General features: G+C 39.9%; 1 protein-coding gene across 5 annotated transcripts in view; it reads right to left on the bottom strand.

Moving 5' to 3' along the window:
• Positions 1–2,613: 2,613 nt before the first annotated feature.
• The window catches only part of ANKRD55 (ankyrin repeat domain 55), a 175,432-nt gene continuing 166,490 nt past the window's right edge, over positions 2,614–11,555 (bottom strand). For all 5 annotated transcript variants that reach the window (XM_040452932.1, XM_040452956.1, XM_040452945.1 and 2 more), the window contains 2 exons: positions 5,278–5,370; positions 2,614–3,096 (listed from right to left, as the gene is read on the bottom strand). In XM_040452932.1, the coding sequence (XP_040308866.1) occupies positions 2,975–3,096; positions 5,278–5,370 (215 nt within the window). In that variant the 3' untranslated portion in view covers positions 2,614–2,974. The remainder of the gene's footprint in view (positions 3,097–5,277; positions 5,371–11,555) is intronic.

Raw genomic sequence — 11,555 nt, 5'->3', positions numbered from 1 at the left:
ATTCTATGAAGATAAGAGCATTAGAATTTAGTGTTTACTGGGAGAAAGGACACCTGTGTTAAACCAAGTGATTACTGAAGGAGAAAAGGAAAAATTGGGGGAAACCCTGGCTTCCAACAACTGTAATTGGTTAGCACAAATTACTGAATTAGTCTGCTCTTTCCACAAATATTAACCTTAGCTACACTATGCCTGTACAGCATATAAGCTAAATAAGTAAATTCAGAAAGGGAAGCTTTGCCAAAGATGTATCACACCAATGAAATTTCTGGAACAGGAAAATGATGATTTGGGAATTATGTATGGGACTATGGGACTAGAAAGACTTCACTGCTAAGGCCTGTTCTGCCATTAGTTGTGTGACTTTGGGAAAATTAGTTCTTTCTTTGCCTTGGATTCCTTGTCTGTACTTGGACAATATAGGTTGATTTGATATAATGATTCCAATGAAATAATGTATGCAAAGTTATGATGTTTATGTGTGTAAATAAATGAGCCCTTAGCAATGAAGGGAAATATAAGTGGCAAAACAAGAAAATAGTCATTTTAGAAAAAAAAATTTTCTCGACATTTTTAAAGTTGGGCACAAGTTGGTGAATACCTACCTAATATCTGATTTGGTCAGTAAAATATTGGCTGAGGATAAGTCTACCTCAAACAAGCAACTTTACTTGGTGGCAAAACGATAGCTCCTCTACTGATTTATTTATATTTTTTATTTATTTTTGAGAGAGAGAGAGAGAGAGAGAGAGGATCTGAAGCAGGTTCTGCGCTGACAGCAGAAAGCCTGATGTGGACCTCTAATTCATGAACTGCAAGATCATGACCTGAGCCTAAGTCCAATGCTTAACTGACTGAAACACCCAGGAACCCCAAGGATATCTGCTCTATTTAAAAAGGTGGTATTGGGAAGCATATTACTTCTTCATAGCTAGCAAAAGATCCTTAAATCAACTTCGATAGAAAGGCCTAGCATTAGAGAATGCTATGTGTGTATATATGTGTTGGGAGGTGGTGGCTTATTCCATAGCTGTACACAGGTATTGTTTTGTTTTTGTTTTTGTTTTTTAAATTGTTTTGGCCTCTTAGCTATCCATGTGGTAAAGAGAACTTAAATGATCACTTAGGGACTGAGCTTTGGTTAGTGTGGTAATCTTTTGGATAGTTCATAAATATTCCAATTCTCCCCTTTTCTGACCCATGGGAGGACTTTATTTCCTTACCCCATTTGGAGTTAGACATGTCCATATGCTTGATCTGGTAAATGAAATAGGATAGGTGGTGATAAGACTCACATCGCATTTCTGCTGTTTTTGTCACCAAGGAGGTGCATGTTGAAGTGGAATCTCCGTGAGCCAACTCTGCCAGCTGGTATGGAGCATGTGTTGTGAATGAGAAAACAAAATTGTCAGTCAATGAGATTTTGGTGTTATTATTGAAGAAGAGGTGAGCCTATGCTGACTAAGCTAAGCAGGACAGGGCCAGGTGTCTACTATGTCTACTGTGGATGAACACAGATTCTGAAGTAACCAGGTGACACAATAGAACTACCTAACTGATACTTAACAGAGAATGATTCTTCAAAGATGCAGCCCACAAACAAAACAAAACAGAATAGAAAACCCTTCAGTATCGATGTCCTGGGAGCTCTTCCATTTGCACCAGGATTTGCCCTCCCTATCAACTACTGTCTAACTTGGGTGATTGGTCACAGGCTTTTTCTTATATAATCGCTAATTCAGACTACTATCATTGTCAAAACGAGATTGTGGAAATAATGACCTCTTTTTTATCACTTTCTACATCTCTCGATCTTGCCACCTCCCCCTCTACATTCTGACTTCCTTCCCTTCCTTCTTTTATGGAAAAAACAAAACAAAACTGAGTGCCTACTATGTGCCAGGCACTGTACACACTTCTATAAGCACAAAGCCAAAGAACTATGTTTTGGCTTCAGAGGAGCTTCTATTTAGTTAATGGCATAGTCTGACCTCTCTAAACAAATAATGCTAATATCAAATGGTAAGCATTGTACTTGAGATATTTACAGATAACATGTGGGCTTAGAAATAACATGGAATGACTATAATCTTATATGGCTGGGGCTTGACATTTAAATCAGTCTCAACAACACATAAACATCTTAAGTAAGATCTACAGTTAGTAGTAGCCTTTCAAACTTTACTAAGTCATAACTTTGGAAACATTTTGAGTGGGCAGAGACCATTATTTTGAAACATAAAAAAGAATGATTAAATACATAGAGTATTTGAGGAATGTATGAGAAGTGCCGATTTCATTCTGTTAGGCCAGGATGTAGACCCTTCCAACTCACATGATCTTCTCACTATTAATCACATCTGAAAGTGACAATAGGTGGAAATAATCAAATAACAAAGAAGATACATAAACATTGGCAAATGATTTGGGCTGTTACCAGGATCAGATGTTAGAAAATATTTTACAGAAGCTTGTACATTTAAAAGCCAAAAACTGTGACTAAACTGTGATTAAAGTAATTTGCTACTTTAATTTTAATTAAGTTTCATCAACCAAGGGTAGAATTACAATGAATGTGAAGAAAACTATGGAATATGCTTTTTGTTGTTGTTGTTTTTTTTTTTTTTTATTCAGCAAAGCATACATTTTTAGAACATAAAATCGTTCAGGAAAAAAAATCTCTGCTGATACCACAGTGCAAGCCAAACATAGCTGTTTCTCTGCTGATAACATATCCTGACTTTTAGTTTTGGCATGTAGAGGTCAGAGCAACTCACAGACTTAAAATATATATATAATAAAAGATTCCAAGTGCTTGTTTGGGAAATGTCATTAGGAAGGAGTTGTAAAACTGTGAATGGCTTCTAGAATGTAATTTACTGAATCAGTCTTTGTTCTCACAAACTAGAGTAATCTCATCCCTTGACAGTTGAAAATATATATAATCCCTATTTTTACAGTCAGTGAGCCACAGCTAATTCTCATCATTGGTGGGATTGACAAAGTTTTCACTTTCTTTGCCTGCTGTGCTGTGTCCCCGTTGGCTTGGAATAGCAGGTAGCACTCGGTTTGTCCTCAGAGATTCTCCAGATAGAACTGAGGAGAAAGAATAGAAGGAGAGACTTTCAGGGTTTACTTCTGTGAGAGTCTCAGGAGAAATGGTGGGAGGAAACAATGTTATGTCTTAAGGAGTGGAGGCATTTCTAAGAAGCTTGTCTGGTGAGAGCCTGGCTGCAGGAGAAAGCTGTATATCTGTATCTATTCAGGCTCACCACGTGCCATCAGGGATGTCAAATATGTACAAATACAGGACAGAGCCAAGTTTGATCAAAACATGATTGGGCTGTATGTTCCTGGCAGAGCTCTCTTTTCCTGGGGTGGAGCAGCTGTTGATGGCCAAGTCAGCACAATGCTCTAAATGAGCCCCAAGACATTTGTACTGCACTTCTATGCAAGCCTCAAAAGGTTCTCGGTTTCTTTTAGGAAAAGCGTGTAGCTTTCCATTTCTTTTTCGCAGAGCTAAACTTGATCAAAGTCTTTATCTTCTCTTCCTTCCTTAAATTTAATTGTGAAGACCAAAGCTCCTGGGCTCTGCCAAAGAAAATCCCCTCTCTGGCTTCTCCAAGCCTCACCAGGATTCGAGGCTGACCGGCTACTTAATTATATGTCTTTGTGAGTACATTTCTGTTTAAAGACAAGGTCAGCCTTGAATTTCATCCAGTGATTGAATTTGCACCATCCCAAACTCTCACTTTACATAAATCAGAAAAAGCTGAGGAATGCATTTTGGTTTCTGCTACTAACTCTGTGTGAATTTGGACATGTATCTCCACCTCTCCCTTTCCTTATCTGCATAAAGACAAGGTAATACTAAGACCCCGTGGATTACTGATTTTACCTAAGGAATCCTAGAGCTCTCGATTGGTACCATCCAAACTACAGCCTGGGGCAGGAAAAGATGTATTGGATATTAATTTTTCAAAATAGTTGCCAGTAGGGGCGCCTGGGTGGCGCAGTCGGTTGGGCGTCCGACTTCAGCCAGGTCACGATCTCGCGGTCCGTGAGTTCGAGCCCCGCGTCGGGCTCTGGGCTGATGGCTCAGAGCCTGGAGCCTGTTTCCGATTCTGTGTCTCCCTCTCTCTCTGCCCCTCCCCCGTTCATGCTCTGTCTCTCTCTGTCCCCAAAATAAATAAACGTTGAAAAAAAAATTAAAAAAAAAAATAGTTGCCAGTATTTTCCATATGTTATCTTGTGTAACCCTCCCAACAACCTTATCAGGCTGGCACTACTCTTACAGGCCAAGGAAGGAAATTGAAGGTTAAGAAACTTGTTTAAACAGGGCAGTTCCTAAATCTTTCAACCTCTGCAATTAAGAGGTTATGGCGAGGGATGGGGAAGATAATACATTGCGTGTCTGCATACATGTTATAAATGAGTGGGCTGGGATAGAAAGAAAAGGAAGGAAGGAAATCAGAATCCAGTGAGTATTGCTTGTTTTCATGAGGCAGCTGACTCATAGTCCTATAGTTTTGCTCCTGGCTCTGCTACTTACTACCTAAATAATGTTGGGAAAATCATGCAACCTTTCTGAACTCAAGTTTTCTCATCTGTACAATGGGAATAATAATAGAACCTGCCTCATAGTATAGATATGAAAATATACAAATTCAGAATTTCTGGGTGTGGGGATCAGAAATCTACTCTATAACAAGTACCCCAGGTAATACTTAAGTACACTCAAACTTGAAGATCACTGGCTGAATAGAATATTTTTAGTATTTTATATTGTGAGAAATTTTTGTACAAAATATTATAAAGTAGATCAACAATGTCAGGAGTAATATAGGTGAACAACATCTACTTGATTATTCCTTTCTGTTTAGGGATGTGTAGCCTCTGAGTACAAAGATGATACATATTTCCATCTGTTCATTGTAATAGGGAAACCAATGTCAAGAGACCAATCTTAAGAATTTTTAAAGCACCTTCTTAAACACATTAAATAGTACATAGCAAAATAAACTTCTGTTGTTGTTTTTATAATCCAAACATAAAAATTCCTCAAGGGAGGGAAGTATTCTTTTTTTTTTTTTTTAAATAAGCATTACCAAGTTGGATGAAGCTTTAAAGAACTGTCTCTATTCTATTTTCCTGTAATTTACAAGTTTTGGCACCTGATGTTCCCTTGAAAAATGAAAGTAAACTGAAATAACAGTTAGTTGTGTTTAGACATGTTAACACTTGCAAAGGTAGCTGAAGAAGATTCATAATACTTACATTTTTGGTCTGGTAAGGGAGCTAGGTTGTTCCGGGTGAAAGGATGATCCCTGATTTGGGGTCTGTTTGGGGACAGATGCTGAAAATTTTGTCCTGGGGACAAACATAATTGTATCAATAATTTGAGATGCAACCAAGTGCAAATTGTAAAATCCAATGGATAAGATAATCATAAAATTGTTAGTGATCACTAAATTTAAGATACTAGTAACAACAGGGGCACCTGGGTAGCTTAGTCGGTTAAGTGTCTGACTTCGGTCAGGTCATGATCTCAAGGTTCCTGAGTTCGAGCCCCACATTGGGCTCGGCGCTGACAGCTCAGAGCCTGGAACCTGCTTCAGATTCTGTGCCCTGTCTCTCTGCCCCTCCCCTGCTTGTGCTTTGTCTATCTCTCAAAAATAAATAAACATTTAAAAAAATTAAAAAACATATGCTAATAACAACAAAAATAATAGTAGCTACACCTTACTGGTTTTTATTATATGCCAATCACTAGTTAAATGAAAGAAAAGAGGGGTGCCTGGGTGGCTCAGTTGGTTAAGCGTCCGACTTCAGCTCAGGTCACGATCTTACAGTCTGTGAGTTCGAGCCCTGCGTCGGGCTCTGTGCTGACAGCTCAGAGCCTGGAGCCTGCTTCCGATTCTGTGTCTCCCTCTCTCTCTGCCCCTTCCCCACTCATGCTCTGTCTCTCTCTGTCTCAAAAATAAATAAAAACATTAAAAAAATTTTTTATATGAAAGAAAAGAACATCAGAAATCATTTCTTGAATAAATCAGTTTAAATATAACTTCATAAACAAGCACAGTTGGCCACCCACTCTATAAAACTTAAAAGCTTGAAAAAAAAAATAGGGCATAAAGTACAACCCATCAGTCAAATCCGTGCTAAATGATACAGATAAGTAGGGGATATTCTTCCAGACCAGGGTTTCTCAATGCTGGCTGCACATAAGAATTGTCTGAGGAGTTTTGCTGCCCTAGCCAAATCCCAGATCAATTTAAAAAAGAATCTCTGGGACTAGGATAGGGCATCAGATTTTTACTGGTTCCCAAAGGATTCTATTGTGTGGTAGGATTGAGCGTCACTGACCTAGAAGATGGATCTGGGTGAAGTCACCTGGGAGATTGCTATTCTCTAATTTAGGCCATAAGTAGTGCTGTGCTGGAACCATGTATACTGGCTCTTGGGAACCGATGGTTAAAATTTTAGGAATTTAGTGAGCTGGTTGACATCACAGTGGTGGCTCAACATTGGCCATAGTGGAAGTATTTATACCATGAAAATCAGCAAGCACTGATTTTTCTCCCAGAGAGCCAGCTGTTAAACATTTATCAACAGACTACTGATTACAGGAGATAGATCTAAATATCTGAAAATAGAAAAAATACCCAAGTTATTCAGGTCCTTATACATAGTTGACCAAATGGGACAGGATTAGACTTTTTGCCAACTTGGACAAGAGATTCTCCCTCTCTAAAATTTCCTTATGTACAAAATGGTGAAAATAATTGTGTCTGTTTTTTTCACTTGTCCTAAAAATTAAGTAGGAGAACAAATTAAAACATGTAGCTTACAAGGTTAACACTCAATAAGCATTAGCAATTATTACATTTTTATTCTGTAGCGTGTTTAACACGATCTCTGGGAGAGTAGGGAATGTATTCACTTAATTTGTTGCCTCGTAGTCTTGAAAGAATCAGAACAACTACAGTACTGCTCATAGGTTTAATTCTTCTGTTTGGACCAAGTTGTCCTTAGATAAGGGGAAACAGAAAAAGCATTAGCCAAGATCCACTGTCCGTCTGCTTAGGTGAGTCCAAAGGCATATTATAGGAGCAGTAATCTGAGCACTGCCATTTGATGAAGACTGAGCAAAACTTCCAGTCTCTCTGGTGGATATTATATTTTCATTCCTTTGTATCCTAAAGGTCAAATAACTTCACAAACTATTATTTAAAAAGAAAACATTCCTCAGTAGAATAATAGTGTGTAATTACAGTAAGTAAGCACTCTTATCAACTCATACCTTATTTATCCATGAATTGAGCAGAAATTTGCAAAACCAAGAAATGAGATAATGGTAATTATGGATAATGTTTATTGGGCTATTGTCGGGGACTGGGCTCAATCCTATATGCATAATCTCATTTAATCCTAACAATCACTTCCCCTTGTAAGATAGATACTATTATCATCCCTGAGGATACTGTGGCTTGGAGGAGTTCTCAAAAGTGCTCAAGGTCATATAATGGAAAGTGACAGAGGCTGGGCTCCAATTTAGGTCTGTCTGACCTAGAACCTATCCTGCCTCCCTAGCAGCCAAAGCAATTTTGGCAGGATGAGAGAAGTGGGCAGAAACAGGTTATGGCAGTGATTTGGGAAGTGAAAGCAGAGCTCAACTTCATTCTGCACTGGCATTTGGCTCAGTTTTGAAGGAGGAGGTAGAGCTGTGTGCAGTCCATCTGTGCTGCAGGCACTGAAAGGGACCTCCAGCCTGTGGGGACAGGGTTGAGGACTACTGTCCTAGACTTCAAAGGCAGAAAAGGTTTTCAACTAAATCCCTTTGTTCAACAAGTAAATAAATTCAGCACTCCTCTGTTGTGTGCTCATCATATTCCTGAGCCTAGAGTACAAAGAGGAGAAGGCAAGATGCTCAGGAGGTGATTACAGTGTATGTTGGAAGAAAAACAGGTTAACGGATACTTTTGGAGCCCATGAGCAGTGCCGTGAGGGCATCACACAGAAAAGAGGGGTCCAGACAGGTGGAGGTGTCTTAACTCCCACAGAGCTCACTTGAATGTCTGCTCTGTCACTTCCTACCTAGCTCTGTGACCTACTGAGCGGTGGGCTAACCTCTCTATGCCTCAATTTCCTCATTTCCAGAATAGGGATTAAAGACTCCTCTTCTGCAGTATTATTGAAGGGGAAGTACGCAGTTCAGTTTGCCATCTGCCCCCCAGGAGGCTCAACAAGGTAGAGCTATTCTTCTATGATTCACAGTAAGAAAGAGCCACACTTCCTATAGAGGTCAGGGTGAGTTTCAGAGAAGTTTTGAGGTGGTTCTTAAAAGTCTGTACAAGTCTGTTAAGCCGACAGTGGACAGAAGCTAAAAACAACATGGGCACTGACGTCATAGAGTGAAAGGTATGGGGTGTCAGGGAACTGAGAGATATTCAAGGAACTGTTCAGGGGGATGGGGCAAAGGATTAGAGATGTGAGTCACAGAAGCTGACAACAGAAAGTGAGGCCCTGCCATGCTGGGAGGATTTTGTTTACCAGCTCAAGAATCTGGCTTTTGTCCTGGAAAAGATGTAGCACCTGTGATGGGTTTCAACCGAGGGATCACTAGATCAGCCATACACAGGGAGGAGGCTGCATTGTTGCTAGGATATGTTAGAAAATTAGGGAGAAGGAAGTTCTCTCTTAAGGGAGAAGGGAAGTGAGAGCTTTCTTGCTTTCTGTGTGATGGCTTGTAAATAACCAGGCTGGTAGCAAACACCTCAGAGCTTTCTGTTCCATTTTCTCTGAAAGCTGTTTGCAATGAATTAAGCTGATGTGCTCCAAATTTCCTCATTAGGCTAAGTGCCTCACCCCCCATCTCTCTCCATCTAGCCCACTGACAGGTCTCAATGAATGTTAAGCAATAATCATTACAGCTCAATGTTCAGGGTTGCTGATGCAAGCACAGGTTAATGGCTGCCAGGAATTCAAACAGTGGCAGTGCTAGCTAGCCCTTATTATTTCTACTAAATCCAGGTCAGGAAAAGAGAAAATCCTATGCTAAAGCTACTTTCCAAGTTCAAATCAGTGGTGCAATGGTATGACTTAGATTATCCAACTACTTTACTGTATTAGGCTTTCATATCACACATGATCTTAGCCAAAAGGCTGAGAAGCGATAGGCTTTCATATCAAATATGGCAGCTCAGTGTAGAAATCTACTTTTTCAACCTGCCTAGACTAACACTAAAACCACCCAAGTGAGCCTCCTAATCGTAGTCCAGAGCCTCGGTAGTTGCCAAAACATTTCAAGCTGAGTTAAAAATGTCCGCAAAAATAAAATCCGTAAGGCAGGAAAATCTTTTTTGTTTTGGGGAGGACAACGTCATTTCTCAGACAAGTACACTGTGGGTAATTGGTAAGCTTACTACCAAACTGGACTTTCAGAGAAATACATTGCCATGGTGATACCTTCCTATTTTGGAGATCTGGGTTCAAGTACAGATTATGTCATCAATTAGTTGTAAAACTTGGAGCAAACTGTTTTAACTCTTCTAGGCCATGTGAATTATAACTGAAAAGAGCCTGATGAGGTATAATGGTCCCAGCCTCTGGGTGAGTAAGAAACTGTGGCTCAGAGAGATATGTCTTGTTTTATCAGTTGGGGCTCACCCAGGAAAAAAGAGACCTCTCTTGGTTTTTGGAACAGAGGGAATTTCATACAGAAACTTGTTTCTATTGGTGTTAGAAAAACTAAGAAGCCAAACAGAAGAGAGGGTAGAGGACAATCCAGAGATCAGCCACTGCAAAAAAAAAAAAAAAAAAAAAAAAGCAACCATCTCTAGGCTGGAGAGATAAGGGGAAAGGATGGTGTTAAAGCTAGTGGGGGCCAGAGCTACAGAGTGAGCAGCTGTGTGGAGGGAGCATGAAGGAGATGGAACAACTGTGGGAGCTTCCAGAAAAAGCACAGGGCCATTGTGGACAACTACACTGTTTTCCCTCCTTCTTCTGCTCTTCTTCATCTGCCAGTGCCTCCTGATACTTGGCCAAAAGTACCTGGGAGCAGCTGCAAGGGAGCTTGGGAAGTGTCATTCCCTGAGAGACAGAATAGGGCTGGAGGGAAAAACTAGACGTGAGGGCAATCAGGCAGTTGACTAGCACATTTACTTAAGTTTCATCATCTTTAAAACAAGGTGATTCCTAGCTTGTAACTAAACCATAGTGCTTAGTATAGGGCCTGGCACATAGTTTTAAAAAACCAAATATGTTCGTGTGGGTATAACACTTTGTTCAAATCACTGTTCTAAGTATTTTACCTGTATCACCTCTTTTGATTTAACAGCAACTCACAACGCTATAGTTAGGTATGGTTAGGTATTTCCTCCCATATTTTTCAGGTGAAGAAACAAAAGCCCAGAGAGATTAAGTAACAGCACCTAAGTGACAGAACCAGAATTTGAACCCAGATGTCTTAGCCCTTGTAGTAGTCCGCCTCTTGACAAATTAGAATGGCAGACCCTCTAACCATTTAATGAATAAGGTCCTTTCCATTTCAAAACCCTATGATCTTGTAACTAAACATGATAAGAAAAGTACCTTGAAGTCAGTTGCATAATCATTTTAGCAAATCCATATCTTTTAAAACTCATTTATAGGCTGAAGATTCTTGGGAGATTTATCTTACCACAACTCAGTTGCCTAGAATGGCTCCTAGCTATTATCAGTGCTTAAAAACATTGGTTGCAGGGGCACCTGGGTGGCTCAGTCAGTGAAGCATCTGACTTCAGCTCAGGTCATGATCTCCCGGTTTGTGAGTTTGACCCCTGCGTTGGGCTCTATGCTGACAGCTCAGAGCCTGGTGCCTGCTTCAGATTCTGTGTCTCCCTCTCTCTCTCTGCCCCTCCCCTGATTTCACTCTGTCTCCCTCTCTCTCAAAAATAAATAAACTTAAAAACATTGGTTAAAAAATAAATGCTTTGATGTAGCCACAGCTAATTATTTAAGATTCTCTTGGAGAATTTTGCTTCTTTTCTACTATTCTGCCACTCCAGGACTTTTCAAGTCACTTCACTGGCAAATGAAGCTAATTTTCAAACCAAGTTTATTGAATTTCATTTTATTTCCAATAATACAGAAACTTTTAGATAGTACAAATGCCATAATCTACTAGTTCTTTATCCACTATCAAATCTCTCTTCTCTCTTAGAAACAAAAATCCAACTTTTGAGGGACAGCCGCATGCTGAGATAAAAGACTGCAGTTCCCACTCTCCCGTGCCAATAGGCGTGACCATGTGATTAAAGTTCTGGCCAATGAGATGTAAACAGATGTGTGGACTTAAGGGCAATGATGTCTTAACAGGAGCTGATTCAGCTGGGAAAATCCATGTTTCCCTTCTCTCTGTTTCTTTCCTCCTTCTCTGTTAGCCTTAATGGACCGTGAAATAACCTGAAGAATGGAAGTCATACGGTAAGCTGTGGAGCACCCAGGAGGAAGGAGCCTAGGTTTTTGGTGATCATGGAGCTACCAAACACCTGGGAACTACCTACTTCAGACTT

Source organism: Herpailurus yagouaroundi, unplaced genomic scaffold (genome assembly GCF_014898765.1).
Source record: "Herpailurus yagouaroundi ecotype Mexico unplaced genomic scaffold, PumYag 29, whole genome shotgun sequence".
NCBI lineage: Eukaryota > Metazoa > Chordata > Mammalia > Carnivora > Felidae > Herpailurus > Herpailurus yagouaroundi.
Note: the sequence above shows the minus strand (reverse complement) of the source record. Positions and strands in the feature narration are given on the sequence as shown.